General features: G+C 37.6%; 1 protein-coding gene across 1 annotated transcript in view; it reads left to right on the top strand.

Moving 5' to 3' along the window:
- The window catches only part of USP6NL (USP6 N-terminal like), a 126,768-nt gene extending 99,649 nt beyond the window's left edge, over positions 1-27,119 (top strand). Inside the window, exons 9-15 of the mRNA XM_082498341.1 lie at positions 1,551-1,599; positions 3,478-3,598; positions 9,460-9,554; positions 12,113-12,178; positions 12,263-12,362; positions 14,367-14,519; positions 25,120-27,119. Of these exons, the coding sequence (XP_082354467.1) occupies positions 1,551-1,599; positions 3,478-3,598; positions 9,460-9,554; positions 12,113-12,178; positions 12,263-12,362; positions 14,367-14,519; positions 25,120-26,558 (2,023 nt within the window). The 3' untranslated portion in view covers positions 26,559-27,119. The remainder of the gene's footprint in view (positions 1-1,550; positions 1,600-3,477; positions 3,599-9,459; positions 9,555-12,112; positions 12,179-12,262; positions 12,363-14,366; positions 14,520-25,119) is intronic.
- Positions 27,120-27,330: the final 211 nt, after the last annotated feature.

The raw sequence follows: 27,330 nt of genomic DNA, 5'->3' as shown, positions 1-27,330 counted from the left end.
ACAAGCAGAGCCAGCTCCAGTCCCTGTAACCATGCTGTAAGCGTGCCCGCAGAGTCCACAGGAAAGCCTTTGGCTGCATAAAGCAATTTCACACTTGGAATAGATCTTGGAATTACTGTACATATATTATGCGTTTCCAGTGATGCCTCGATGAAAAATTCAGAAATCGTTTCACATAGCAATGAAATAAAGTCCCTCTGGTAAATCAGTAGCTTGTTTGACTTTTAAGTCGACTGTACGTCTTTGAAGGTTCATTCTTTTACAGGTCTTTAGTGGTATCGTCTAGTGTAAATAGTACTAAAATTACCATTATTTTATATATCTTACTGTGAATGAGACTGAGCTCTTATGTTGAGTTTCTTATGGTCAACTGAAGATATAAAAAGTTCCTGGGTACATTTGGGACCTTTTAGTTTGTCCTTGTAAAATAAGACTCCAGCTTAATATCTAGTACTTTACTTCGATTACTGAAGAATAGCTGAGCGTCAGTTCTGCAAGAGGGCAAACAAAAATGCCATAATCTAGATAATTTGGCAAAATTATCCAAGTATGCCTCCTTTTCCCAATAGAAAATACACAGCTTTTTGTTTATGCTTTCTTTTTTTAACCTGCTAATTTCTATTTTTATGCATTTGATTAGTGAGAGGAAGAGGGTATTTCAATGGACAGAAAAAGGACAGTATACAAAACTCAGCAGTGAAATTTTAGCTGGCTTAGTTGTAGATGAAAGTAGGCATACAGATTTCCAAATTCTGTCCCCAGCAAATCACAAAAAAAGTAGGTGCGAGTTTAAAAATTCATTATGAGAGCTCTCCACCAATACTTTGATATTCCAATTTGAGAAGAGCAGGAGCAGAGTTTTGTTTTGGTTGTGTGGTTTGTTGTTTCTTGTTTTCTCGGTGGTTATTATTTGGGTTGGTTTTTTTTTTTTGTTTTACTACCTTCACAAGTTAGACTGTTTTTACAGAAAGTGAAGGACCTGTAGAAAGCTCCTTGCTCTGGAGGACTGAGCATAGGACGCTGAGTCAGAGTTACTATTGTTTTTCTTCAGTTTGACAGTAGAAGTCACTAAAGCAGCCTTCAATTTGGGTGCCAAGATTAAGATACCTTTCTGGCTGCTGTGTGTATTTCAGCTCTCCTACATCTCTGAAATTAGTAACAGCTGTTAGTGTTCTGCAAGCACAGAAATCAGATCTGAGGTGTTTTTTGTTTGGTATTCAGAATAAATCAGCGTTTGAAATGTAGCCCATCCTATGTTTCACTGTACGTGTCTGCAAAAATGATGATCTGACACCATTGACTTCTCAAAGTACTGTAGGTATTTTTTGAAACATTTCAACATGTAAAACATCAGAAAAGTGCTAAATACAATGTTGATTTGAAATCAGAAGAGCATATCGTTGTAAAGCGGGGCTTGTCCTGTTCTTGCATGCAAGACAAGTTAAATTGGGCAAACATGTTTCCAAAACATAATTCACTATTTTTATGTTTTTCTGTTTTTACAAAAGGCTGTATTATATTATTTTTCTTTTCTGCTCTTATTTCTCCAGGCAACAATCTTTATTCCATGTTTTAGCTGCATATTCCATATATAATACGGTAAGTTGTGTACCTTCACACTTAAAAGTATCTTCTTTCTCCCTAAAAAACCCAAACCAAACATTTCAGAGACATTTGGAAGTACGTAGAAATAACTTACTTGTTTGTTGACATGTTTTGAGCGGAAGTTAAAATAAAGCATCTTGTTTATGGGTATCTTACTGGGCAGACTGAATTGTGCAAACAATTTGACTGGAACTAAGTATTGTGTCTAATAAGAATAATGAATTTGTGCTCTAGTGGAGTTTTATACTACTGTTATTTTTCCCCCATTATATTATATGCTTCCCATTAAGATAATTTGAATGCTGGGAGGAAAAACACCCTGCAGAAAGATGCACGTAGGAGTAAACAGGCATATTTTGTAACCTGGAGGGTTCTAATAAACAGAAAATACTTTAAAGGTTGCAACTTCTTTACTTAAGCCCTCTTTTAGGTATGCTCCATATATGTGTTTAAGTAAATTCCTCTGCTAAGCTTGGTCCTGAGTGAGGATTTCTTTAACCCCGCCTAAACCATGACAATGAGGTTTCTAGACTATATTATAAAGGTTAGAAACTTAGGTATTTTGTAAAGTCTTTTGGCTGCATGCTAAAAATAGAAGCAACAGAAATGCTATTGTGTTCACATTTAACTGTGGTTTTAACATATTATCCCCTCATTCCTTGTGCCCATTTTGATAATTTTTATACTTTCATTTTATACCCATTGGCAGCTGCCTAGAATTCAATGTAAAAATATGTAAGGTTAAGAAGAAGAAAGTGAATTTAAGCAGTTCTTCTTATCACTTTGGTTTGTTTTTCAAAGTTCTGTTTCAGTTTCTGTCTCCTCGCAATTGTTGGCCCATAGAAGAACTTACAATGCTGGAATTTGTTGTCTTTCACTTGTTATGTTGTCATAAGCTTTTCATTGTAAGCAGCCTTGACACGCTGAGAGATAAAGCTCTGGAAAAAACTTTATATATCTCCTATACAACCTCGGACTAGATCTTCAAGTTGCATGAAAAATATTGTTTAAAATCAATTGTTAAAGTGTAACGATGGGAATACTGCAGTGAGGTTTTTATTTTGCACTTCTGTTGTTGCATTTTTCCTCTTAATATATAGCAGTTTTTATGCTTTGGTTTTATCTCTAGAGCAAAGTTCTGCTAAGAACTTGTGAACCTGAAAAAGCTTATCCAACAATTAAGTCATTGTCATTACAAATATTTTATCAGTGGGGTTATCTGAGCAGCTAAATGATAGTGACAGTTGGTTCCTGCCATAAAAGTCAAAATTAATAGCAGAGGAAACACTCAAGCTCAGTTTTGGAACAATAAAGTGTTTTTCTTCTGGTTTATTAGATTTACTTGCTACGGGCTGCTAAACTTGAGCATGTTTGTAGATATAGGTCACTCTCAAAGTCCTATGTTTATCAGATGTTGCTCTGACTGTAAAGCGAAATAAAGCAAGACCCCCTCCCCACAAAAAAAAAAGCCACAACAACCCCCCCCCCAAAAAACAAAACAAAAAACAAAACAAAAACAAAACAACCAAATAAATTAAAACCAAAAGGAAAACACATCCATTTGGAGAATAAGATGATACAGTTACTTGAAATTATTAGTACTGACAAGGATTTTGTGCATCAGTAGAGAGTTCTAATGAACAGTCAGGACTTCCAGTTTACTTTTCAGTTGGAGGGTTGTGCAACATCCCTTCTGTCTATCCATATTTTAAATGTTTAATTAGAAGTCTGTCTGGTGGTGCTATAATTGGGGAATTTATGCCATCAGGACAGGCATCCTCATTCCTCCCCTAGCTGAAGGAAAAACTAACAGCTTATGGTTATGAGGCTTTTGTTTTCAGCATTTTAATACTTTCACTCTCTGATTTTCAGGAAGTTGGATACTGTCAAGGAATGAGCCAGATCACAGCTTTGCTACTTATGTACATGAATGAAGAAGATGCCTTCTGGGCCTTGGTGAAACTTCTCTCTGGTCCAAAGCACGCTATGCATGGTATGGAGTTTCATGTCACTTAGTATATATTAGGTTTCAACCTGCCCTATTTAAGTTGTAAATGATTTGAAAATGGAACCATGCTGTTCTGTCTGCATAATCAAAATAAGACATAGTGGGAGCTTTATACTGGGGGGACATTGGATGTTACTGGAGCTCACCCATAATTGTAAGTAGTTGTTTTTATATGTGATATCTTTCAAATAGTTCTTAATGCAAATCAGATGTTTTCTTTCCTCTTAATCTCTTGGGGAATGTAACCAATTGAAAGTTGGTTATGTAGACATCTATATAGTAAGAAAATTGTAGTGGAAACCTAATACAGAATGTGTTAAATAATATTGCAGCTGTGCTGTCATTTGGCAGGACATGAAACCACATTAAAAAATGGACCTCTCTCTAGGCATTAACTTTGCGTTTCTTGGTTTTATCTCTGCCTTGCAACAGCATTTCCTGCCCTCATGGTCTTGTTACTTTTATGTTATTGGTTGCTCTCTCTTTCCCTGCCAAATGTAGTATGAGCTATGCATATTCCATGGCTGTTAGTATGGAACAACTCCAGGAATTACAGCATCTTTTGTAGGTGTTTAGTGATGTGGTGATTCAGAAAAGCTGTAGTTCTTGGAAGCCCGAAAATGTAAATATTATCTAGAACTTGGGCTTTTCAGCAAATTTCCAACAGGATCCTAGCTCCTTTTCCCTGCTTAAGACTTTCTCATACTGTGATATCTTCCTTCCCTGGCTTTTCAGTTTTCCTGGATGTTCTCCACCTCCAAAACGACGTGATAGTTGGCCATTTTTCTGTTTACACTTCTGCAAAGTTATTGCCTTTAAAGAAAAAAAAAAAAGTGCAATCTGATGTGAGGATCAGTCTCATAAGTGAAATTTTGAACTCATCAAGAGTCAAAGACTTGCTTGGAGCGTTATATAACAATAACAGACTGAAAGCATCTTACAACAAACCTGTAAATTTAATAATAATCAAGAGCTATGCGACTACAAATGTGCAAGTACAACTGTGTAGAAAGGTCATAGAAAATTTTAGGTGTTTTGGGGAGTAAGTCTATATCAACTTATATACCAAATCATTTGGTCTGTTTTTGATATGTGGGATATGTATTTTGATATGGTTTTGATACTTTGTATAGGCGTTGTTGACTTTTTGAGATTCTGTAGACTGTTAAACAGGTTTTTAAAACTTTTCCCAGATTTTATGTCTTAGTGTTTTGTCCATGTCACCTTTTTTTAAAACAGGAAAGAGTCCTAACCTTGGAATGTGATGCTAAAGGAGAACTCTTAACATTAATTTCTCGGGCTGATTTTTGTAGTCATCATTTGTACTTGCTGTGATGAACAAGAGGGTTCATCTGGTAGCTGGTGATGGACTTACACAGGCAGATGTGTCGCTTGTGCACATACGGGAGTCAGCACACTGCCTGCGCAACTGTTACTGGATACCCCATTCAGACCTCCCTCTCTCCCTCCTTCGTTCCTTCCCTTCTCCTTTCCACCCCAAGTTATAGGGCATGCACCTGTCAAGTGATTAGAAGGGGAAGGAGGGAGCTTTGAGTAACCCAAGAGGCTTGATGAGTTCCTCTACAGGGCATACGAACCATCCTGCCACAGGTTTATACACGCATTGAAGCTGTCTTGGCAACATCTGTTAAGGAAGTTTGCATTTATAGATATGCTGACGAGACCTGGACTCAAATGTTCCAAATTTATTGTTTATTAAATGTTACCAACCTAATCGAAGGTCCTGCTTTGAGCAGATTGGACCAGATAGTCTCCAAAAGTCCATTCCAAGCTAGATTTCCTATGATTCCTTGGATGTCTATGTTTTAAGTGGGTTTATGCCACAGTGCAGCATTCCTGTAAATACCACTGTCAATTCTGGAAGGGAAACTTTAAAACTGACTTAACTGATGCCATATAACTGCTTGTACTTCTGTGGTGTTCTTTGGGGAAAGTAGTTTCAAGCACTGTTCGCCAGCTCTTTGGAACTGAAATTATTTAGGCTTTAAATTGCTGATATTTATGAACGAAAACATTTATAATTACACTTGATGCTACTGACCATCAGATGGTTCTCTGAAATGAGCATCTGTCTATGGAAATTATATGGATGGGCCGAGTAACTCAATTAGAACCATATTGACAAGAGTAGGATGGTTAAAAGTTCTTCCCCATAGACAAGGTTTTTCATTTGTTTTTCCTTTATACCTGTGATTTGGAAACCTGGAATGCTTTTTGGGTGTCTCAGATACATAGTCCGACTAATTTCTAGCATAACACCACTTGAAATCAAGGGATGAATTTGGCCTCTCTGTTTCATATTGTGTGGATGATGTGAAGTCTCTAAATGATAAAATACAATCCAGATTTTTTGAAAGCTTTTTCTGTTGGTCTTTCTATAGTCTTAAAAATTCAAGATAATGAGTTCATATATATAAACTGAAAGAACAACTTTCTGTGGAAGAACCACCTATGAATGTGATTGATTGCTAATTAGCTTTGCTGTAGTCATTCACTGTTTACATGAAGAAAAAACCCAAACACCTCGCCTACATTAGTAAAATTTCCTAATATAGAATCATAGAGTTGTCTAGGTTGGAAGAGACCCTTGGGATCATCGAGTCCAACAATCCACCCTGCTCTACAAAGTTCTCCCCTACACCATATCCCCCAACACCACATCTAAACGTCTCTTAAGCACCTCCAGGGATGGGGACTCAACCACCTCCCTGGGCAGTCTATTCCAATGCCCGACCACTCTTTCTGTGAAAAATTCTTTCCTAATGTTCAGTCTAAACCTACCCTGTTGGAGCTTGAAGCCATTCCCTCTTGTTCTGTCATTAATTACCTGTGAGAAGAGACCAGCACCAACCTCTCTACAGTGTCCTTTCAAATAGTTGTAGAGAGTGATGAGGTCTCCTCTCAGCCTTCTCCTCCTCAAACTAAACAGTCCCAGCTCCTTCAACCGCTCTTCATATGATTTGTCTGCTAGGCCCTTCACCAGCTTCGTTGCCCTCCTCTGCACTCGCTCCAGCACCTCGATATCTCTCTTGTATTGAGGTGCCCCAAACTGGACACAATACTCGAGGTGTGGCCTCACCAGTGCTGAGTACAGGGGCACAATCACCTCCCTACTTCTGCTGGCCACGCTATTTCTAATACAAGCCAGGATGCCGTTGGCTTTCTTGGCCACCTGGGCACACTGCCGGCTCATATTCAGCCGCTTGTCAATTAGAACCCCCAGGTCTCTTTCTGCCAGGCAGCTTTCCAGCCACACCTCCCCAAGCCTGTAGCGCTGCATGGGGTTATTGTGGCCCAAGTGCAGAACCTGGCACTTGCCCTTGTTGAAACTTGTACCATTGATGTTGGCCCAATGATCCAATCTATCCAAGTCCCTCTGTAGAGCTTCCCTATCCTCCTGGGAATCAACACTCCTGCTTAACTCGGTGTCATCTGCAAACTTGCTGATGATACGCCCTATGTTCTTATCAAGATCATTAATAAAGGCATTGAACAGAAATGGTCCCAACACTGAGCCCTGAGGCACACCACTTGTGACCGGCCGCCAGCTGGATTTAAATCCATTGAGCACCACTCTTTGGGACCTTCCAGTCAGCCAGTGCTTGATCCAGCGGATTGTATGCTCATCCAGGCCGTGCGAGGCCAGTTTTTCCATGATATGCAACCTGACATCTGATAGAAGGTGCATTTGTATCTATGAAATACTAAACCTGTGTGAATCTGAGATAGTAAATCTTGTGACTTAGTGACTGTGCACTGAATTACAGAATTGGTAGCTAGAAAGAGTTTTCTTTTTGGTTTGGGACTTTTTTTAGTGGTTCTTTTTTTTTTTTTTAAAGTGACGTGTTCTGTGGGCCTATACTTGTTCTTCCAGTTTCCATACTGCCTATCATTTACAAGTAAAAACTGTTGTGGGTTGTTTTTTTTTTTTTTTTGTAGCCTTTTTTAATCCTGAAAGTACGGAATTGCTGTACCAAACCTATTTAACCCAGTGTCCTGTCTGATAGTGACCAGCAACAGATGCTCAGTGAAGTGTCTGAGAATAAGGCAACCAAAGATCAACACCTCCTGGAAAATGTATCAGAGGCTGAAAGAATTTCTGGAGGTGCTTCTTGAGATGAAAATGTGTTTTGCCTTTAGTAGTCTCCAGTAGTCTTTTTTTCCTTAAAAAATTTGTGTTTGACTATGGATTGTGTTCTTCCATATTTGGGGTTTTTTTTGGCTCTGCCACATGATGGTGTCTCCATGATGCCCTCTAGATTTTGCCTTAGAGAAGACAGTGAGTGTTCATAACCTGTTCACCACTGGCACTTGGTAGTATTTTCCGTCAGCTGTTTCTTCACAGCAGACTGATCAGATGTAGCGTTTAAATCTGTTCTTGACACAGAAGTGGTGGTATACTTTTGATAATTTCTGTGACTTCTTGCCTTTTCCAGATTTTTCCATACTCTTTCAGGGCGGCTAGGACTTGACTGTTCACAGTGTGGACACACTTGTCAAATAGCTTATGTCCCAGCACAAACTCCTATGCAAATTCATGGGTGAAGCCTTTTTGTCTTTTTTAATTTTACTATCTTTTAACTCTTTGGATTAGCTGCTTGAGGAGATGGACTGAAGAGATGAAGCTGCTTCGGTGACAGAAGTACCTGTGGAAAGTCTAATAGGCAATATCTACTGCTCTCTGTGCCTACATGGTCACTAATTTCTTCAAGGAAGCCCAGTATTTCACCTTGTTGATCTTGGAGTTCTTTTAGAACTGTTTAGTGTTCTGACTTGGGAACCTCCCCAGTGTCTTCCATGCAGAAAATTAACTTTCTCTTAGTCTTGACTTTATCTTCTCTGAGGACTTCTAAAAATCTCCACCGACTGTTGAACCTGCAAATTCTGTCAGGCTTTGTACTTCCGAGGTGTTTGAAAATAGGTCTATCAGTATTTTTTAATGTCTTTTGTAAGTTGTGGGTTTTTTTTGGGGGGGGAGGCTTGCTTTTCACATTTTTATACTGCCAGTGTTTGATCATCTTTGTTTATCTGATCTGAACACAGCTTTGGCTTTTTGAAGGATCTTCTTTGGATGGTTTATTTTCCTTCTGTGTAGTTGTACTAGCTTTCCTTTACATTTCAAGTTTTTTGGCTAGTATTACGTGTTGGCTCTGAGCCTTTTTTTAACTGTGCTGATAACTCAATTGGAAGGGGATCTTAGTGCTTTCCTTTCCCAGTGTATGATCACTAAAACTATTCAAGATTTTTAATGTGCCCTTAGTTTCAGTTGAGCGAGCCCATAATCTTTACTTTATACTATATATTCATATTTGTCTTGGTAAAATATCCCTCTTACCTTTTTTTTTTTTTTTTTTTTTTGTGGTCTTCACTGTGGACAGTTCTAGTAGCTGCCTATGCTGTTTGCCTTTCTATCCTGAATTTGCTGGGCATAATCCCTCTTTATGTCTTTTTTGCTTTTAAAGGCTTTAGTTGGTGTGCATTGTGGGTTTTCGTTTTGTTTTTTTAAAGTAGAATTATAAATTTGGTTTCCTCATGAACATATAGTGGGTAGACTAACGTAGGTTTGATGGATCTGCTGTCATCTACCATTACTAATCTAATAGTCACTAAGGGAAGGTATTGATGCTTTGCTGTAGTCATTTCGGCAGGACAATGTGGACATCATAGTATTGCTATCCATATGTGGACATCATAATATTGCTATGAATATCTGTTCAGATCCAGTGGTCTTACAGAAGGATAATATTAATCAGAGCTCTGAATGCCTTTTTTAATGTCATTTTTATAGTACATACACCTGTTATATGGTCAACTTCTTTTCTTAGGTTTTTTTATTCCTGGTTTTCCAAAACTGTTGAGGTTTCAAGAACATCATGACAAAATACTCAAAAAATTTTTGTCCAAACTTAAGCAGCACTTGGTAAGTATTTATATCGCAATAAAAGCAATACTAATTTACAGCTTGCTACCTTGTTTCAGTTCAGGTTAACCCACTAGGTTAAGAATATCTCAAACCTCAGAAAAAAAAAATGCAAAGCTCGAGGAGGCAGAAGTGCTGTTGTTTTACAGACAGAGCTATGGCGCACCATGGCAGGGTTATGATAAAATTGGATCCTAAGAGTAATTACATTGTGTGTCTGTCTCACTTTGACCTCTGAGTTAAGGAAAATATGTGGTCCTTCTACTTGGCCTTGTGCAAACTGCTGTTTAGCAAGCTGATGTTAAAACATTTTATTGAGGGTTTATTGTTTGTAAAGCTTTGTGGCTCATCTCTGGACAGAGGTGACTTTGCAACCAAGCAGTTTTAATCTCTGTTTAAAAAGTAACCTTTATAAGAGGAGTTAATGGTCCTTCTAAAATTTGCACATACTCAGTAGTATTTTCACAAAGCTAAATGCTGAGTGTTATCTTTTCTAATGCTTTTAAATAGGAAATAACGCGCTCTTTATTCTTTTGCTAATATTGGCTGTATTTATTCTAAGAAACAATTTATTTTTCTAATGGGAGAAAAATGCCCTTCCAATAGTCATCGAGAATTTTCTTTTACAATCCCATTGGTTCTGCCAGAATCCATCTCCAAGTTTTAAAAGGTAGTGTAAGACATGCTTTTGCAGCAACGTCTTTTAAGAGTGATGGCGCCTTACAAAAATTACCTTCCCAGGACTATATGGTTTTCTGGTTAGTATGTTTATCTCTTTAGAAAAAGAAAAAAGCCAATTCGGGAGCAGACTAGCACCTCTGCAATGATGAATTGCATCTAATGTTTGCCTGCTGTATTATAAAATAGAATTTAATGTCTCTTTTTTTTTTTTTAACAACAAGCCGTAAGATCTGCTTATAGCATGGAATTAGGTAGATCTGGTTAGGAAAAAAAACACTCTTCTGTTAAAGGCGAAGTCAAAGTTAGTCGTACAAGATGTACGTGTCATATTAAAAAAAAAAATCAAGAGCAGTTCTGTAACTAACTTGGCTCTGAAATGAAAGTTGTAGATTTTAATATTACAGTACCTGCAAGATGATGATTCTTATTTAAAATTTCATCTTAGTCTCATTTTTGAGATTGTCATGTTTCAGGAACAAAATACAGAATAATCCCAAGAAGATTGGGTGGTTTTAACAATAAATGGTAAAAGGCCCTTATACTTCCTAAAAATCTGAAAATAATTCTACATGATTGAGGTGATACAACCTAAGGTTGGCATGTTGTTATTAATTTTTTTATATTGCTTATATACCCCTTATTACTGCATTTAACAATCAGTATTTTTTTTTCCCCTTCTCTCCCTTGGGTCACTTGAAAAAGAAAGTTTCAGAAAAGGGGAGTAAGTTGCTTTAGTAATTGAAAAAGCTAATTTAAATAAAATTATATATTTTTCTTTTCAGTTTTAAATCAGAACATAGTTTGATTTTTGTGTGAATTAGTTTAGTGGCATTAAATTTAATAGCAATCAGCTTTTTTCAGGGAAGAGCATGGTCCATTATATCTATCTTTCAGTAGGCTGATGGCCATTCTTACAAGTTAGAAAAATCTCAAAATAAAGTGTTTTTTGTTCTGTCTGCTTTTTTTAAAGACTCTCAAAATGAAAATTTCATAAAGTTTATTTAAATTATATTAATAATTATTTTTCCTCATTTCTTACTGTTAATATATCACTAAGATGAGCCCGTTATAACTCGCTGAAAGATGAAGGTAAAGCCTGTAGATAAATCAGAGGGATTTGGTCCATTGCTTATTCAGTGTTTGTATGCTTGAAATTTTTGGAAAAGCTGAATGTGGCAAGCATAGGATATGATGTTATCCCAAAGTTAAAATTCAGAATTTCTAAACTGTTCAGCTTTTACTCGGCTTTTCCTCTAACTGTGCGAAGAACTTTGAAGAGCTCCATGAAACTGCAAAGAAGCTTTAGCCATCTTTGAATGGGGTGGCATGCCAGATGGACCATTTATGCTCTAGGGGAAATTAGGCCCCTTAATTAAGGAATGAAATTGCTTATTGGTCTAAGTGTGGGTTTGGGGTCCTGTGTTTAAAGAACTTGATTGGTTTAGGCCGGTTTCTGGTATATATGTATTCTTGTCACAAAATATTTTCACCCTTTAGTAAGAATTGGCAGCCTTGCTATAGAGGAATGAAAGACTAAATGGACCCAGTGCCTGAACTTTGGTTGCTCCAGAATATCAATTTATTTTCTTGAGGGAGGACTTAATCCTCTGCTACCTCTGTCCCAAGAATAAGATGTGTTAATACCCTCTGCATCTCTGAATGCATGTTTCTGCAGGTGGTGAAGTTGATGAAGAAAAACCATGAAAGACAGAAATTGTATTTGTTGGATTGAAGCAACAGTATTTCATGTAGTTAAATTAATTCTTTATGGTGCATATTGGTACATTGGCCTCAAGGTGAAAATGTTTTTTCATGGACAGTGCAAGTGCATGGAGTTGATTTTTGTGAGTATTTTTAACCTTCTGTGTTTTTTACAGGACTCCCAGGATATGTCCACTAGCTTTTACACAACAAAGTGGTTTTTCCAGTGTTTCCTTGATCGTGTGAGTATGTTTTCCATTTTCTGTTTCTGTTTTTAATTGTGACTTGGGACAGTTTCACAATGTTGCCTGACTCTGTCATTGCAGACTCCCTTTACATTAAGCCTCAGGATATGGGATATCTACATACTTGAAGGAGAGCGGATTCTCACTGCTATGTCTTACACAATTCTGAAACTACACAGAAGTAAGAAATCTTTCAAACATTTGAATGCTCAATGGAGATTCAGCTGGTTTTGTTCTTATTTCGTGTAGCTTGACCTTGTGTGGAAATCTTAGTTTCCCATTTGCCTTATGCTATTTCTGACAGGTATTTTTCTTTCCTTATGCACAAACAGATCAAAATCTTTGCTTTATTAATGTGTGTGATGGCCAAAGAAAAATATTTATTACAGTAAGAAAGGTATTTAAGTATGAGGTGACATGAGGTGAGCTGAATTGCTGATTAAACAAAGGGGAAAAAATGTTGTAGTTCCACAGTTTGGAAATTGCTCATTAGCCCCTACCGGATTTAAATTAATCAAAAAAGTGCACAAAGAATTCAGAGTGTGCCACTAAATACCTGAACCTCTATTGACAAACAACTCGGCAATGAGGAATCACCGGTGTATGTCTGGACAAACAATGGTATAAGGACAAGAATGTAATTAAAATTCAGAATTGCTGTAGTCTGCCTGTATGGCCTTCTCTTCCATCTCTTGCCATCAGGTAAAGTAAAATTTGAGATTTTGAACAGAAAAATTGTCCAAAGCATCTATGCCTGGTTCCCCAAAGGGATTTAGCACCTTAAGTACCAAAGGATCCAAAAAGCTTTTTAAGATGGATGTTAGCACCTAAATAGACTTGAGCATTTCTCAGGATGATACCTTGTAGCTGAAGTTTGGTACAGCCTTACTCTGGGATTTTGGCTTTCTTAGTGAAGCCGTTTGACTCCATGTAAATACAGAGGTCTGCATGGAGCCTGCAGAATTGATGTCTTAATTTGCTTGCTGGTTTACCCTTCTTGAACTGTGGTGGTACTGCCTCACTGGGGTGTATTTATTGGTTTGTTCATAAACTGCTTTGAAAGATGAAAAAGGTTACTTGTTTAATTATTGTACTTAAGGAAGCAAAACGTTTTAGAGGCAAGTCGTTACGCTTAGCATTTTGGTTTATCTTCTTTATTTGCAAATGGACATCTACTTGAAATTTTTTTTTTATTCACTACACTTTTTATGGAAAGACCTGAGGAAAAGGTCCAAGTGCAGTTTTGGTTGCTTAGCAAGTACATAGCAACTTCCTCCACGATCAAAACACGAGAATACCTTATGGCAAGGTAGAAGAGATTAGGGGACTGGCAGAGAAGGTGGCAGAAGATGGATTCTGATTTGTTTTCCAGTCTCTTGTCTACCCTTAAAAACATTGACTGTATCGCTATCCAGTCAAAATGCCATTGTGGAATACATGCCAATAGCGTTTTTATTACAGTGCAAAACCATTTTTTATGGTTTCTTTATAGAAATTTGTACATTCTGGAACTTTTGATGGCATACATACGCTTAAAGAAGCTACATAGGTATGCAGTTACAGCTTTGCAAGCCAGACAGGTTTGTGTGGGATACATGGCCTTACTGCTGTGTCAAACAGAAGGAAAAATAATCTAATAACTGTAGAACAGCTTTCAAAATATGACCTGAATGTGATAGAAGTAGCAAAAATTACCTGAATTTTCAGAGAGCCTGAAGCAATGGTTCAGATGTGTGAACTCCCATCATCATTTCATTGGAATATCAAGTTTTAAAATATTTTACTACTTTTCAAAGCTCTTAATAAGAGAGATGGTGTATGTTGTACAGATCTATAGCCGTGTTTTGTAAGTTGAGGATATGGGCTGAAAAATAAGGATCTGAAGCTGTTGGACATAAGAAGGCTGAAAGAGGGTGACTTGTAGTTAGTTTTCTGAATATGCCCCTTCTTAGAAAACATTCTCCAGAGTAGAGAATGACAAGTAAAAAGGATTTCCATGCTGATTTACAAGTGAATTTTTAATGCATTTGATGGACTTCTAGTGCAGAGTTTTGTTTCCTGCTTAATTAATAAGGGGATTTCATTCTACTTTGAAAACAAAAGTATCTAATGTCTTAAGTACATTTTCCAAGTTTAATGTACATTATCAAGATATTTTTACGTATAATATTTTCTTCTTCTATAGAACACCTGATGAAATTACAAATGGAAGAGCTTGTGGAATTTCTGCAGGAGTCTTTAGCCAAGGATTTCTTCTATGAAGATGACTTTGTAATAGACCAGCTCCAAAATTCTATATCAGAATTGAAACGAGCAAAGCTGGATTTACCGGCGGCTGGTAAGAAACTTGTACACATGCAGATTCAGATATTTGGAGCTATTCACACTTTGTCCATTTTTAAAGTGTTAATCCGTGCTGTTAAAAATTACGCAAATATTTGTCTTCTTCACTACATAGTTGGGTTTTTTTTCTCCACAATATTTTGCAGCTTAAAAACAACACCCTTGACTTCATGAGTTTGCTCTGTTGTGTGTGTATTATGTGTACTGGTTGCAAGCTAATAGCAAAGCACTTCAAAACATCCCATGTTCTGATAATTTTATTAACTTGCATTTACGAAATCTTTAAGATAGAAGATTAAATACCGAGGTTTCAAATTATTTGAAGCAATAGCCTTGTCTGAGAATCCAGACTGTTTTATAGCTCGATTAGCTATGGAACAAACTTCAGGTCAAATAAATTCTTCTGTTAGTCAAATCAAGATTTTTAATTGTTGGCAGGTGATAGACCTTCTGGGTCTTGAACTGAATTATTTTCTTAATTTCTTCTCAGCCTTTGTGTTTGTGCTTTTTGGTTGCAGAGTGGAGATGGTTGTTTCTCGGAGTGCTACTTAGGAAATGTGTATAGGATCTCTTCTTCCTGTATTAAGATTCTATTATCTTTTCTATCCCTACCTTCACAATCTTTGATTAGAATTTTTCTTGTCCTTTTTCTTTATCCTTGCTAATTGTAAAATAGTATGTGAGAAAGTATATATGATTTAAAATTTTATAAATGTGGCAGAAATTACCTTAGAATTTGCTATGGTTAGCTAAGTAAGTTAAGAAGTGTCAGAATAAAGATTGCCTGTGTATAATGGTTGTGATAATTCGTTCCTGAAGCTCTTTCATTAACGAACTTGACTTTTCAGTTTCTGTAGACTTTATTTATTGCGTGCACTATTGGGCTGTTTTGGGACTACTCTTGGCTTCTTGACAGAGTTTCCAGTTTCTCTTGCTCCCTATTCCTGTGTTTTGCCTTCTTTCTGACTTTCTGTAACATCTCTCCAGCACACTTTTTCCCACCCGCAATAGGTGTAAGTCTAGTTCCTGCTCTTGTCTCCTCTGCTCAGTCTTCTTGGTCCTTCTCATCTACAGACTGTTCTGTGAGTCTGCAGTTCTTCTCCATGTTACTGCGTGCGTTGCTTCTTCCCCTTTCTAATCACAGCTGCCCTGTCCTGCCTTCTCTCCATCCTTTTTCCACAAGCTAGGTTTCACTCTTGACTTCAGAGCAAGTTACTCTTTTCGGCACTACTCTTCAGCTGTGTGCTTTGTCAGACAACTTGTCGCAGCTGACGCTTGGGCATGGTGAATAGATGGGAGCGAATATGTCAATGAGCAACTTTGTCTTTTAGCATCAGTTCCACTTCATCACGTTAAAGAAAGATACATCATGGGAGTGTTTTCTGTTAAAATTTAAATAGAGTTCTCCATGGTTGTATTTGAATGGTGAGGCCGTCATCGCAAAAAACTTCAATTGTTTGTAGATGGGTAGATTTTTCATGGATGTGGTAAAGTAAATTTCAGCAGTGAGAAGTTTCTAAGTTTCCACTTCAAACTGTGGTAGCTGAAGAGTGGGGAAAGATTTTGCAGTTTGTTATGTGATGGAGTTAATGTGTCTTCTAGCCTAGAAAATCATATGCATGTAAGTTGTGTTTGAGAGTTTCTGCAGAAAATACAGAATTTACTGGAAATTTTCTTGATGGAAAAAAAATGAAGGCAGAAAGTCTGTTCCTAACTTATTTGTGGTTTAAGGCTTTTCTTTTGGGAGAATGTAAAATGCCTTCAAGTGAAATTTTGTTTGAGAATACTCTGGATTTTCACAGAAAATTAAAGGGGGCTTTAGGTGACATAAGAGCCATCCACCTTGCAATGTGGTAACAGAAAGTGTGAAACACAAGGAGTCTTCTTGTGGAGACCAACAACAAAGGGTAACGAATGTGCTGAGACAGTTTGACAATGGAATGCAAGTTGTTTGGTTTCATACTTTGTACACTTAAGTGTAACTTCTGATATGACTACATGACAGGGTGGTAATTGTTTTGAGCCATATTGGTTCTCTCTTTTGGATAGCTAAAGCAACATCAATGACCATAACGTGCCCCCCTCTCCTCCCCAACATGAGGTTTAATATTAAAATAGGAAAGGCAAGCCGAAATGAAGTACATTGTGGTGCTAGATGAGGAATTGAGCTTTTTTCGTTTTAATTTCAAAGTAGCCTGGGAAAGCCTCTCTGTGTGGTATATTTTTGCCAGGGGTAAATGGGAACATTACTTAACCTTTTGCAAAGTAAATATAAAATGCCTTCATCCTAATCCTGGGGAATCTAGCTGATTTGTCTGCTGTTATCTGTAGTTGAGTGAGGCTGCCTCATTTGTTCTTCTCATGAATTTCACAAGCCTTTGATATTTTTTTTTTTCCCTTTTCCTGCTCTGATGTTCATTTTGGTTTTACTAATCACTGTCTTCAGGCAATAATATTTTCCTACAGGTTCTCAACATTCTCCAGACATTCATCTTTACTCATGTGTCTGACTCTACTATCTTTACTGCCTTCAGTCTCTTTTTACTATCTTCTAATTTCATGTAAAACTCATGAAACCATTATATGTCATGCAGTAATATGCACAAAAAATAAGTGTTCATTTAAGTATCCAGTGTAGCCTGAGAAAATAGTGTTTATTTTTGTTTTCTCAGCTGAAATCAAAGCACTACTTCCTATCTTGCACTTTTTTTTTTTAATTGAGCAACAATTACACCTTTAAGAACTAACATAAAAATGCGTGTTAGGAAAAAGAAAAAACATCTCCATCTTACAGTTGCATCAGTATCAGTGATCCAGGAATAGCAGCGGGCTAATTAAGCTCAGTGGAATTTTCCATCTGGCATCCTTTGTTAGGCTGTATAGATTTTCCTGCCCTAGTAGGGAAAGCTGCAGTAGGATATTAAAAGAGGTAATAACTTTTGCATTACTTTAAAGTGGATGTCTGCTTATGTCTGATGTAGCTTTCTCTGGCTTGCTTCTTCCATGCCTTCTCCCACTGAATTAAGGAGCTCCTTGTTCCCTTCAGAGCAGAGAGGAAGGAAGGGACTTCGTTTAACACTTTCTCACTGATAAAATCCTTAAAATGCTCAGCCAGAACATGGACATTAAGGAGATCATGCTAATTTTGGATGTCAGCGAAATGCTTTGCCAATACTAAGGCTATTTTGCATAAAGCAGGCTGTGGATTTTCATTCCTCTTTGTGGTAGTTTCCAGTGTAACTGCTGGCCAGTATAGGGTAGCCTGTACTTAGCAACTACAACCTCAGAAGATGGCTTGCAACTTAAGTGCTGTTCCCAAAACCCAAGGTAGGCATCCCTGTTCCAGCGACTCTATGGAGACAATGAACTGTATGGATAAGCGCAGTTCTTATTGGCAAACCACTTGGTTATCAAGCCCCCAGAGAGGCAGGCTGTGACAGCTATACGGTAGAAACTGTCCTTTAAGGTACTTCTCCTCTGGCATACCCTCAAGCAAATTTCGTAGAACAGGCAATTGGTATTTTCTGGATTGCCTGGAACATTATGAAGGGTGTCCCCACCACGGGCAGGTTCTTGAACGGCAAACTCATCTAAATCTGTGTGACTCCTGTTTACATCTTCTCAAGGAGCCAGACCTGACGCAGAGCGGACAATCTCTCTAAAGCATAGTATACACCATTGATTGCCAAAATTTCTTGACGCAGATACTTTCCTTGGCTGTTATTTAAAACAGCAGCAAAATTCTTTAAATGCTCACAAGATATGGACAGAATTTCTTACATAAATAATACAATGCTTAATAAACAATATTTATATATCAATACATATATGTTGTATAGTGTCTGACTTTAATAAACAAAAACCAGTGAAAGTTTCATATTCTACTTAAAAATATCTGGCTGAAAAACAGTTTTTAATCTAGTGCTTCATGAACAAGTGAGTCAGGCCTGCTGGCAAGGCTGAAGGCTCTCAGCTCTGTTCTTGAGACAAGTCCTCACCTGCGTTTTGTTAGAAGGTGTCCTGAGAAGGGATGGCAGAGGGATCCTGGGTTGGACTTTTTTATGACCAAAAGTTTGATAGACCTTACAGCAGCTGAGAAGGCCTTAAATGAGAGATAAAGGTCTTGTACCTTAATTTTAGAGCAGTATTTGCAAATTTGGAGTCTGCCCTTGTCATTGTGATCATCTTAACTATATTTGTGCATAACACCAGCTTTAAACTCTGACTCAGTTCTAGCTCTCCCAGCCTTTTCTGTATTCAGGGAAAACTAGCAAAGTTTGAATCGTGCATTTGCCATAAATTTTTAAATGTATATCTGCTATTTAGCTTTAAAGGTATATTTTATTAAATTTATTATCAATAACTTTTATTCAAATATCTGTCTACTTTAAATACTCATCAGTGACAGTGCAGAAGTATATACTAGGTTGATAATCTATTAAATAATGTCTGTTCTCTGCTGTTAATGCTCCTTTTGTCAACCAAAACAGTAGAAATACGTAAGTCAGCTTGACTTTCCTGTTTCTGATGGTGTCTCTCTTTTGGTTGTGTTTTGTTTCAGAGGAATTTTGGATTTTTCACTTGTGCTTGAAGAATACACAAGTAGCTATTTCATACAATGCACTTCATATTTTAATCAACTAAACTAATTTTTCTGCCTTGTTTGTTGTGTGATGCAACTACTTTGCAATATTATGAAGGAAATTAATGTGTGAAATTATACTAATTATATTAGTATATAATTTTCAGCAGTTTTAGACATTGGTTTGCATCATTTAAAAATCTTTACTGTTTAAAACTTGCATGCTTTTTAAAAATAGGATACAAGTAGTTATGTTGGTCCCTGTTCATATTCCTATTTTAAACTGACTTTTCAAGAAAGTATATTTTCTGGAAGAAATGTAGCATTAGGGATGTAAAGCAAAGTGGTTAATTTTCGAAATTTTTTTTGCAAAGGCAGCTTACAGACATACATCTGGCCACCTGTATCTTTCTGATTGACAACCAAATTTGTTAATATTTCTATTGTTTATCTACATGCAGATGTTTATAAAGTAAGTTTTCCTCACTGTCAGTACTACAAAAGAGACATAGCAGCAAAAAGGCAAACAGTCTGTTTTGTTCTACCTTCAAATTGTCAGGCAAGATTTCACTTTAGTAACTCCTTTGCCGACGATGGCATATAAAGGAGAAGGAGCAGAGGTTGACTTTCAGACAGCAGCTTGAGCTTCTAGTGCAGGCACTTAAATTTCTTCAAAATTCTCTTGGACTTGTAAACTGAAGAAGTAAGATGGGACGTCACTGATGGAAAATAAACACAAAATATCAATATGTCATTTTAAGAGTTGTTTTTATGACCATTACCATCCCTGAACATTGTGTTAGAACAGTCAAAGTGCATGTATTCTGGTGCTGAAATTAAGGACTAGACTGTTAGTCACCAGAGAGAGCACTTAAAGCACTTTACTCCAATTATATGTCTGCTATTCAATGCATGAGGCTGTTAGTGCCTCCTGAAGCAATTATCTGTAAAAGTCTTGTAGTTGAGATCGACTTCCACTGGGTGGTGACCAAGACTTGTTAGAGCAGGAAGAAGTCAGCAGACTTTCTTTAATATGACTTGAATTTCTTATCTTTTTGGGAACAGTCAGATCTGCTCGTATTTGCTTTGCTCCTTTTCATGTCAGGTAATATGTTTACCAGCAGCAAACATGCACCTGATTGTGCTTGTTTTGCTTAAATTGTCTCCCTCTACTTCCATTTCTCTGCTTCCTCACCCATTTTTCACCCTGTTTTCTTTGTTGTTTGCTTATTTTATGCTATACTGCGTACAAGCCAACTAGATCACCTCCTTTCTATAGTCCCAGCTCTGTTAATTCTGATATAAGCTATTATGTTTGTCTTTGGGAAAAGTCAGTAATTAAACTCCGTCTAGGAACCTGTTCTGTTGGAGGAAGAGGGGGAGAGAAGGATGAGAGTTAACCAGTTCTGAATCTCATGCAAATACTGGCAAGCTGGGAAAAATCTGATTGCCCGGTTCACTTTGGAAGACAAAGGCACGTTCGATGATTGTAGAGGTCTCTGCCAAAACAATCACAGCTGAACTGGACAGTTTTGCCTTAACTTCTAGTTTTAAAATGCTTTTAAACGTTGTGTGTAAGCATGATAGATTGTGTAGAAAAGTGCTTGTCCCAGAAATATTTCTTGTAGAATTAAAAAGTTTCCCCGTTCCTCAGTCAGACAGGTATGTCCAGAAAGTGAATTAACTCAGACTTTGGATCAGCAGCACAAACAGATGTCCAATTGAATGTCCTTGAAAACATCCAAATTAAATTTCTGCATGCTCAGATCTGAGGATTTTGAACAGTGAGTTTAGCTGAAGTAGGAGAGATGATGGTCGAGAGCTGCGTGTGAGGCTTTAGGCAGATTTGGAGTGGAAAATTGGTAGATAAAAGATATGCGGCTTGTAAGAAGAATTGGTGCTTTTGCATGCTTCTCTGGTGAGCTATTTATGTACCTCTTAATGGTAGAGATCTTTGTTGTGACTTGGTTTCTTTTGTTTGCCTTTGCATCGTGGTTTCTTTTCCTCAGCTTTTTACTTTTATTACCTTTTTTCTTTCTTTCTTGCCAGCATGCAGCATGGTGCTTTTCTTGCTATACTTGCTGACAGTGGACTGCTTAAAGCATTCACGGACATAGTTGGCATGCTGTTTTGTGCATTTGAGGAATGTCTCATTGTATTAATGTGCATGGTGATAGATTTGATTATCCTGTGCTTGTTTAATTTTGTGGACTTTTTTTGAACTTGAGGAGGTTTTATTTGTTTTTAGAGCACTTGGTAGTTCCACTCTAAGTGACAGCTCTGTGTGTGTGTATGTACATATATGTACGTATGATATGTATACTTAAGTTAGAATTAAATATCTATTTTGCAGTTTAAAACAAATTGGTTTTCATTTAGAAGGTGGCTGGTTTGCAGGATGTCTTTGTGCTGCAGCATCATAGGCTTTGTACAACCCTTTCCTTCTAGTGCTTTTTATGGCAGGAGGTGATGGGAGCTCAAACATATTTGAACCAGAACATGGCCTGTGCTTCGGAGCTTCGATTACTGAATTGAGTACCTTTAGCGATTTCTTAAAGTTTCACATGCAGATGTGGTTGATTAAACAAGCTGTGTCAGTTGTTTCTGTTTGAGGTCAAGTTAAACCAAGTTCTGTGGAAGCCCTGTGGCTCAGATTTAAAGCTGTGTTTCTTCTTTTCCCCACTGACTCTCCTTCCACACATACTCATTGTTCCATATTTTTGTTTTCCCTGAAAGCACTAAACTCCAGCATTACAGCATATAAACGTGGTATCATGCTGTTAGGATGTGGAGGTTTTCCTCTAAATGAACTATTGTCTTGGAATGCTTTGCTTGTTACTCAGTACGTGAATTAATGTCAAGTTTTAACAGTTTCACAACAGACCCAGTAAGACCTCTGATACTCATTTTACAGCTGTAATTCATGTTATAGCACTCATCAATCTAGACAGTGCAGCCCACATATACCTGGTTGTAGCGTGTTCTTTTACTCTGAAATGTGAAGGAAAGATGACAGAAAGTAGTCTTCAAAGCAGCCTAGATAGAATTCAAAAAAAATGTCTGCAGTATTCTCACTTGGGGTTTATTAGAGCTTAATGGTAATTAAGAAACCTTAACCGTGTGAAATTAAAAACCAAAAACTCACACAAACCCCACCTTTATTGTACAACCAAGTCTATTTCAAAGGATCTTGTATTGCTCTGTATGGATTTCTTGAAGAGTAAAAGCTGGAAGAAAGGAAATCAGTTCATGCTTTAAACATCTGTGTACAAACGAAGGAAGCATTGCAGCTACTAGAGGGGCTTTTTTTCAGGTTTTTTTATATAGCTTGAATAGCTGAATTTCAAGCATGGAAAAAACAAATCATTTTTATGAAACATTTATTGCATACAAGGACAGAAATTCAATAATTTACAGATGTCAAGGAGACAAAGTGGACAAAATTCACTTTTATTTAAAAGACAAGATCTTCAGCTTTGCCTGACACTGTTTGAGAATGCAAGTGGAATTAGATGGTACAAATGCCTTTTGCCAAACTGAATCGAGTTCAGAAAGTGAACTCCTGTTCATAAAGAATAAAGAACAGTTTTGAAGAGGCTGGTGCAACAGACAGTATATCGCAGAGCTGTTAGATCATCCATTTACAGCATCCATGCGACTCATTCCCGTCCCCTCATCTGTTCTTTGAATGGTGCGCTGCTGGGGAATGCCAATCTGCAAATCTATGCTCCAGATTTTAGCCTGATTTGTGAATTGGTGTGCCCTGCAGTGAGAGGGAATAAACTGTGAGGCTTGTAATTCCAGTAGCCGCTCATTGGAGCCCTACCCCACCAAGTAACCTGCTGTGCTGTCTTGTAATCATTTATGTAGGTGTTCTTCATCACAGAGTATAGCGTGCACAGTATATAATCCTGTAAGATGATTTAACATCTGCAATCTCCTATTTGGGGCAAGCAACTGGAGAGAAGGCTCGGCACGAGTATCTTCCTTTGCCAAAGTGTAGCAGGTGGACAGAGTGCCTTCAATGTAAGACCATTGAGAGCACAGGTTTGTGTGTCTAAATAATTGTATGATCATAATTGAGCAGAGGAGAAACAAAAGAGTAGATGTTTTTCTACAGAAAGCCCAGGTAGGCTGTGTTTATATGTAAACTGATGTCTTTGAGGTTGTGTATTTCTACTGGAAAGGGTAAGTTTCCATATGATCTTTGGCCTCATATGAAGACTTTGAAAACCGGGAAAAGGCTAGTTTAATTGTTTGGCAAAACCAGGCTGTTTTTGTTAAGTACTTTTTATTTAGTTACCTTCTCATGACACATGGTGTCATTGTATTCTTCTCTGCTGTCCTCCTGCTCTGTCCTAGCTGGCACAAACTGTAAGTTTTTGTTTAGTTTATATAGCAACTGATCTGTGATGGTAGTTTGTTATGCTGTTATAATAAATAATACTGACCTTGGCTGCTGGCTTTCCTCTGTGTATCTCTATCATGAACCAGTCATCAAAGATTGAACTCGTACTATTGGCTGTAAAAATGAACATAGCTCACTTCTAACCACAGCACTTGTGTCAGGGGTAGAGGCATTTGTGTGTATTTGCTCCTGTAAACCCATATAGACATGTATAAGGAATTTTAATTACAAATAGCTAGAAAGAGTGAGGTGCGAACTTTATGATCTTTGATGAAGAAGAATGATTCTACAGTTCTTGTCTTAGGAAAAAGCAGGGATTAAACACAATTATTTTACCAACAATCATTTTATATAATTTATTTTGCATAACATTTAAGCAAGGGTAGCCATTTCTTTTTTTTTCCTTACAACAGAGCTTTTGCTTAATATATAGATACAAAGTGAGTAGGATTTGTTTGGCTATGCTGACTTTAAAAGTTTTTATTTTTGGGAAAATACTGAACATCAAAAAAATTAAATTTAGATGAATACATTAATAAGAAGTATGTGACCTTTTCTGCTTATAATGGGAAAGTAATGTATTACACAATTAAATAAGTTATCTGCAAGAGTCTGTGATAACAGACTGAGAATATGAAGGGCATTGACTGCTAAGGAGAAAGACTGCAGTGGAAAATTCAATGTAAATTGTTCTGTAAGCAGCATCAGGCAATGAAACACTTCTTTATTCTTTCTATAGTGACAATGTGGATTGTTCTGGGTCCCCACATAACTGATGTTTACCACTGGCTGTTGCAATGTGTTGAGCTCCAGTCTGGGAGAACTTTCCATTCATATCCTAGTTCTGTAAACGATGTCCTTGTGTTTGGCAAAACTCGTTCATTGGACGCTCAGTTGAAATCATGATGTAGCTCGTGACAGTATTAGCTACTTCAATTGTTCTATGACTGATAATAATCTGAACTGAAAAAAATATGATTCTGTGTAGAGCCTTTTAGTTATACTGTAGCTTTTTAATACCGAGGATGAAATTTCTAGGCAGGGGTTGAGGGGGAGCAAGGACTTAACTGTGCAGATGTTAATGAGGAGCTTCACCCAAAAAAAGAAGTGAGAGAAAGTTCAAAGATGTCTGGTAGGAAGCTGGTGAAGAGATGATGGTATAGCTTGCCAGAGGTGAACAGTAAAAGATGAATGAATGGAATACAACAGATTGGGAGGAGGATATTGGAAAGGGTTTTTAAAGTAGAGAAAGTAGTTTACTTAATGTGACAGGGACAGTGTGAGGAGGGGTATGTACAGAGCAGGTACTGTAACCCAGATGTCATCTAGGAAGATGTTTTTCTGCAGCATTGTGATGAATGAGCAAAAGCTTGGCAAGATTGCATCATCTGTATAAAGGAAGACTAGAGTGGTGGAGATGAGAGCCTAACAAAATCTTTGTTTGATGTCAGTATACAGAAAAAGCTTTGAGGTGTTTAGCAGAATGGTGACCCACAGAGGATTCCAGGTAGTAGCGTTCATAGCTATTTTTGCTTGCATGACCAACAGATCAAAAGGCGACTGCTGTACAAAGGTGAATTTATGTTTTTACTGTTCCTGTTTTAGGTAAAGAAGATGAATTTCCAAAGAAGCCATTGGGGCAGATTCCATCAGTACCTCAGCCTGCTATACTTAACTCCACTCCAATGCTTAATGGACAGAACAGCACTGGTACACAAACAAGAAGGACAGAGAGGAGACCATCCCCAGGAGAAGAACCAGAAAGTTCACCAAATAGCCGAAAAAGAATTAATTCACTGGAAAAGAAACCTTCCTTAAAACAGCAGAAGACTCGACCAATAGACACACAAAGTAGTATATCTAAGAACGAGGTAGATACCAGAAGAAAGCCTCAGCCAACAGAGCAAGACAACTCGAGACAGTATAATAATGCAGCTGCTAATCAAAATTCTAATGCTACTTCAAATACAAGAAGGGAATTTATACCTAAGTGGAATAAACCATCTGATATCAAAATAATTGAAAAGACAATGAAACTTCCTGCAGAGGTGACAGGAAGGCCAATAAACCATTCGGTTTCAGGCCCACCACCAAGTCCTGGAGAAATGCAGCCTTTGAACGTGAAGCAAAAGATGAGGGTTTTGGATGCTGATGAAGGTAAGCGAGGGTCTAATGCATCTCAGTACGACAATGTTCCAGAAGTTGATAATGAGAATGAGAATCTTGTTGAAGAGATGCTTGAGAGAGCTCATCCACAGAGCCCTAGGCATGTAACATACTCTAATAGTCCAAGAAAGCAAAATGAAAAAATACCAACTCCGGTAAAAATATCCAATAATTACGCCTTCACTTCACAACCCAGATCTCCAAAATATTCATCACAATCTGATGGACCACCTCATGGACTGAATGTAAAACAGCCACTGCCATGTTATAGTAATCCACCTACTTACCATGGAAATTCTCCAAAGCATGTTTCCAGTATAGGCAATACAAGTTCTGTACCTCTGCATTATCATGGGAATCGAACCAGCCCTTCTGGTAGGCCATATGGTTCTTTTGTTTCAGTAGATTATTCTCCGGATAAACTACAAATGAATTCCTATCCTGCCAGTCGCCAAAATCCTCTTTCTCCAACCCCTGGTCAGATAGAAGTAGCCCCTGTTGACGCTTATACCAGCAACTTGAGGTCCCCCACAGGTGTCAAATTCATAATCCCTCCAGTGGATTATTTACCAGAAGATAGAAAGTGGCCAGATGCTGCATATATTTACAGACATGAACCCTACAGGCAGCCCTGGAGCCAAGACGTTAACAAAGGCCACTTGGACAGTTTCCAGAAATATCAGCATTTTCAGTCAACACCTTTTCAAGACCATGGTCTTCCTGCTGTTTCTGTGGATAGTCCAATAAGATACAGGACTTCACCAGCCTTTGAAGAGCATGGTTCACCACAATACCAATATTCAAACCCGTCAGCTCAAGGCCAGCACTATCGAAATAGAAATGATGGATTGTCTATGCATGAATCCGTGCTTCTCTGAGAATCTCTCTGTACTTAGTAAAATGGCAAGAACCAAAAGCAGTTAAACATTACCGTGTTCGTAGCAGTCCACGTCAGTTCTTCTGTGAAACGCAGACAGCTCACATGAGTCTCAAAAATAACAACACTATTTCAAAGATGTTTCAAGCTTTCATTGAAGGCTAGTTGAGTTCTTAGACTTGCGTTGAAGCTATTGAAAGTGATCTGATGCACATAGACATAGCAATAAGATCATATATACAATGTGGTTAATACTGTCATTGCTTCTTACATTTAAATAACTTGTGTTACAATCTTTCTGCCTAAAACCTGTAACACATTTACAAATTTTATTTTGACTGACATGGTTAATGCACTGTATAGAGATGTGTGTGCGCGCGCATGTGTGAGTGTGCACTTACAATACACAAATGCATATGGAAAACAGCTAAAGAGTTTAAATGTAAACGCATTTAACTTTGGGCAAAGCTTGTGAAATACTTTTATTTCATATTAATTTTTCTTTGTAATTTATTTGAGAAGTCATTCATTTTGAATGGGAATTTCTGTCGTTTTTATACAGCTGCCTCAGCATCCCGGTATCTGTTCTGGGCAGGAGAGATGCTTTGGGATTATTAATTTAATCTTATGTGAGAGTTAATTTCCTCTCCTTTGACTACTGTTTGTCATTTTCCTCAGCAAGAAGGAGCAGGCAGGCAAAAGCAGAAAGCCAAAAATGTCTCTCGAATCTGGCTAAGAAATGGTGCTTAAAATTCAGGGCAGTGTTTAGTTTT

Source organism: Vanellus vanellus (assembly GCF_965231255.1).
Source record: "Vanellus vanellus genome assembly, chromosome: 1".
Taxonomy (NCBI): Eukaryota; Metazoa; Chordata; class Aves; order Charadriiformes; family Charadriidae; genus Vanellus; species Vanellus vanellus.
This window is presented reverse-complemented; position numbering and strand designations above follow the sequence as displayed.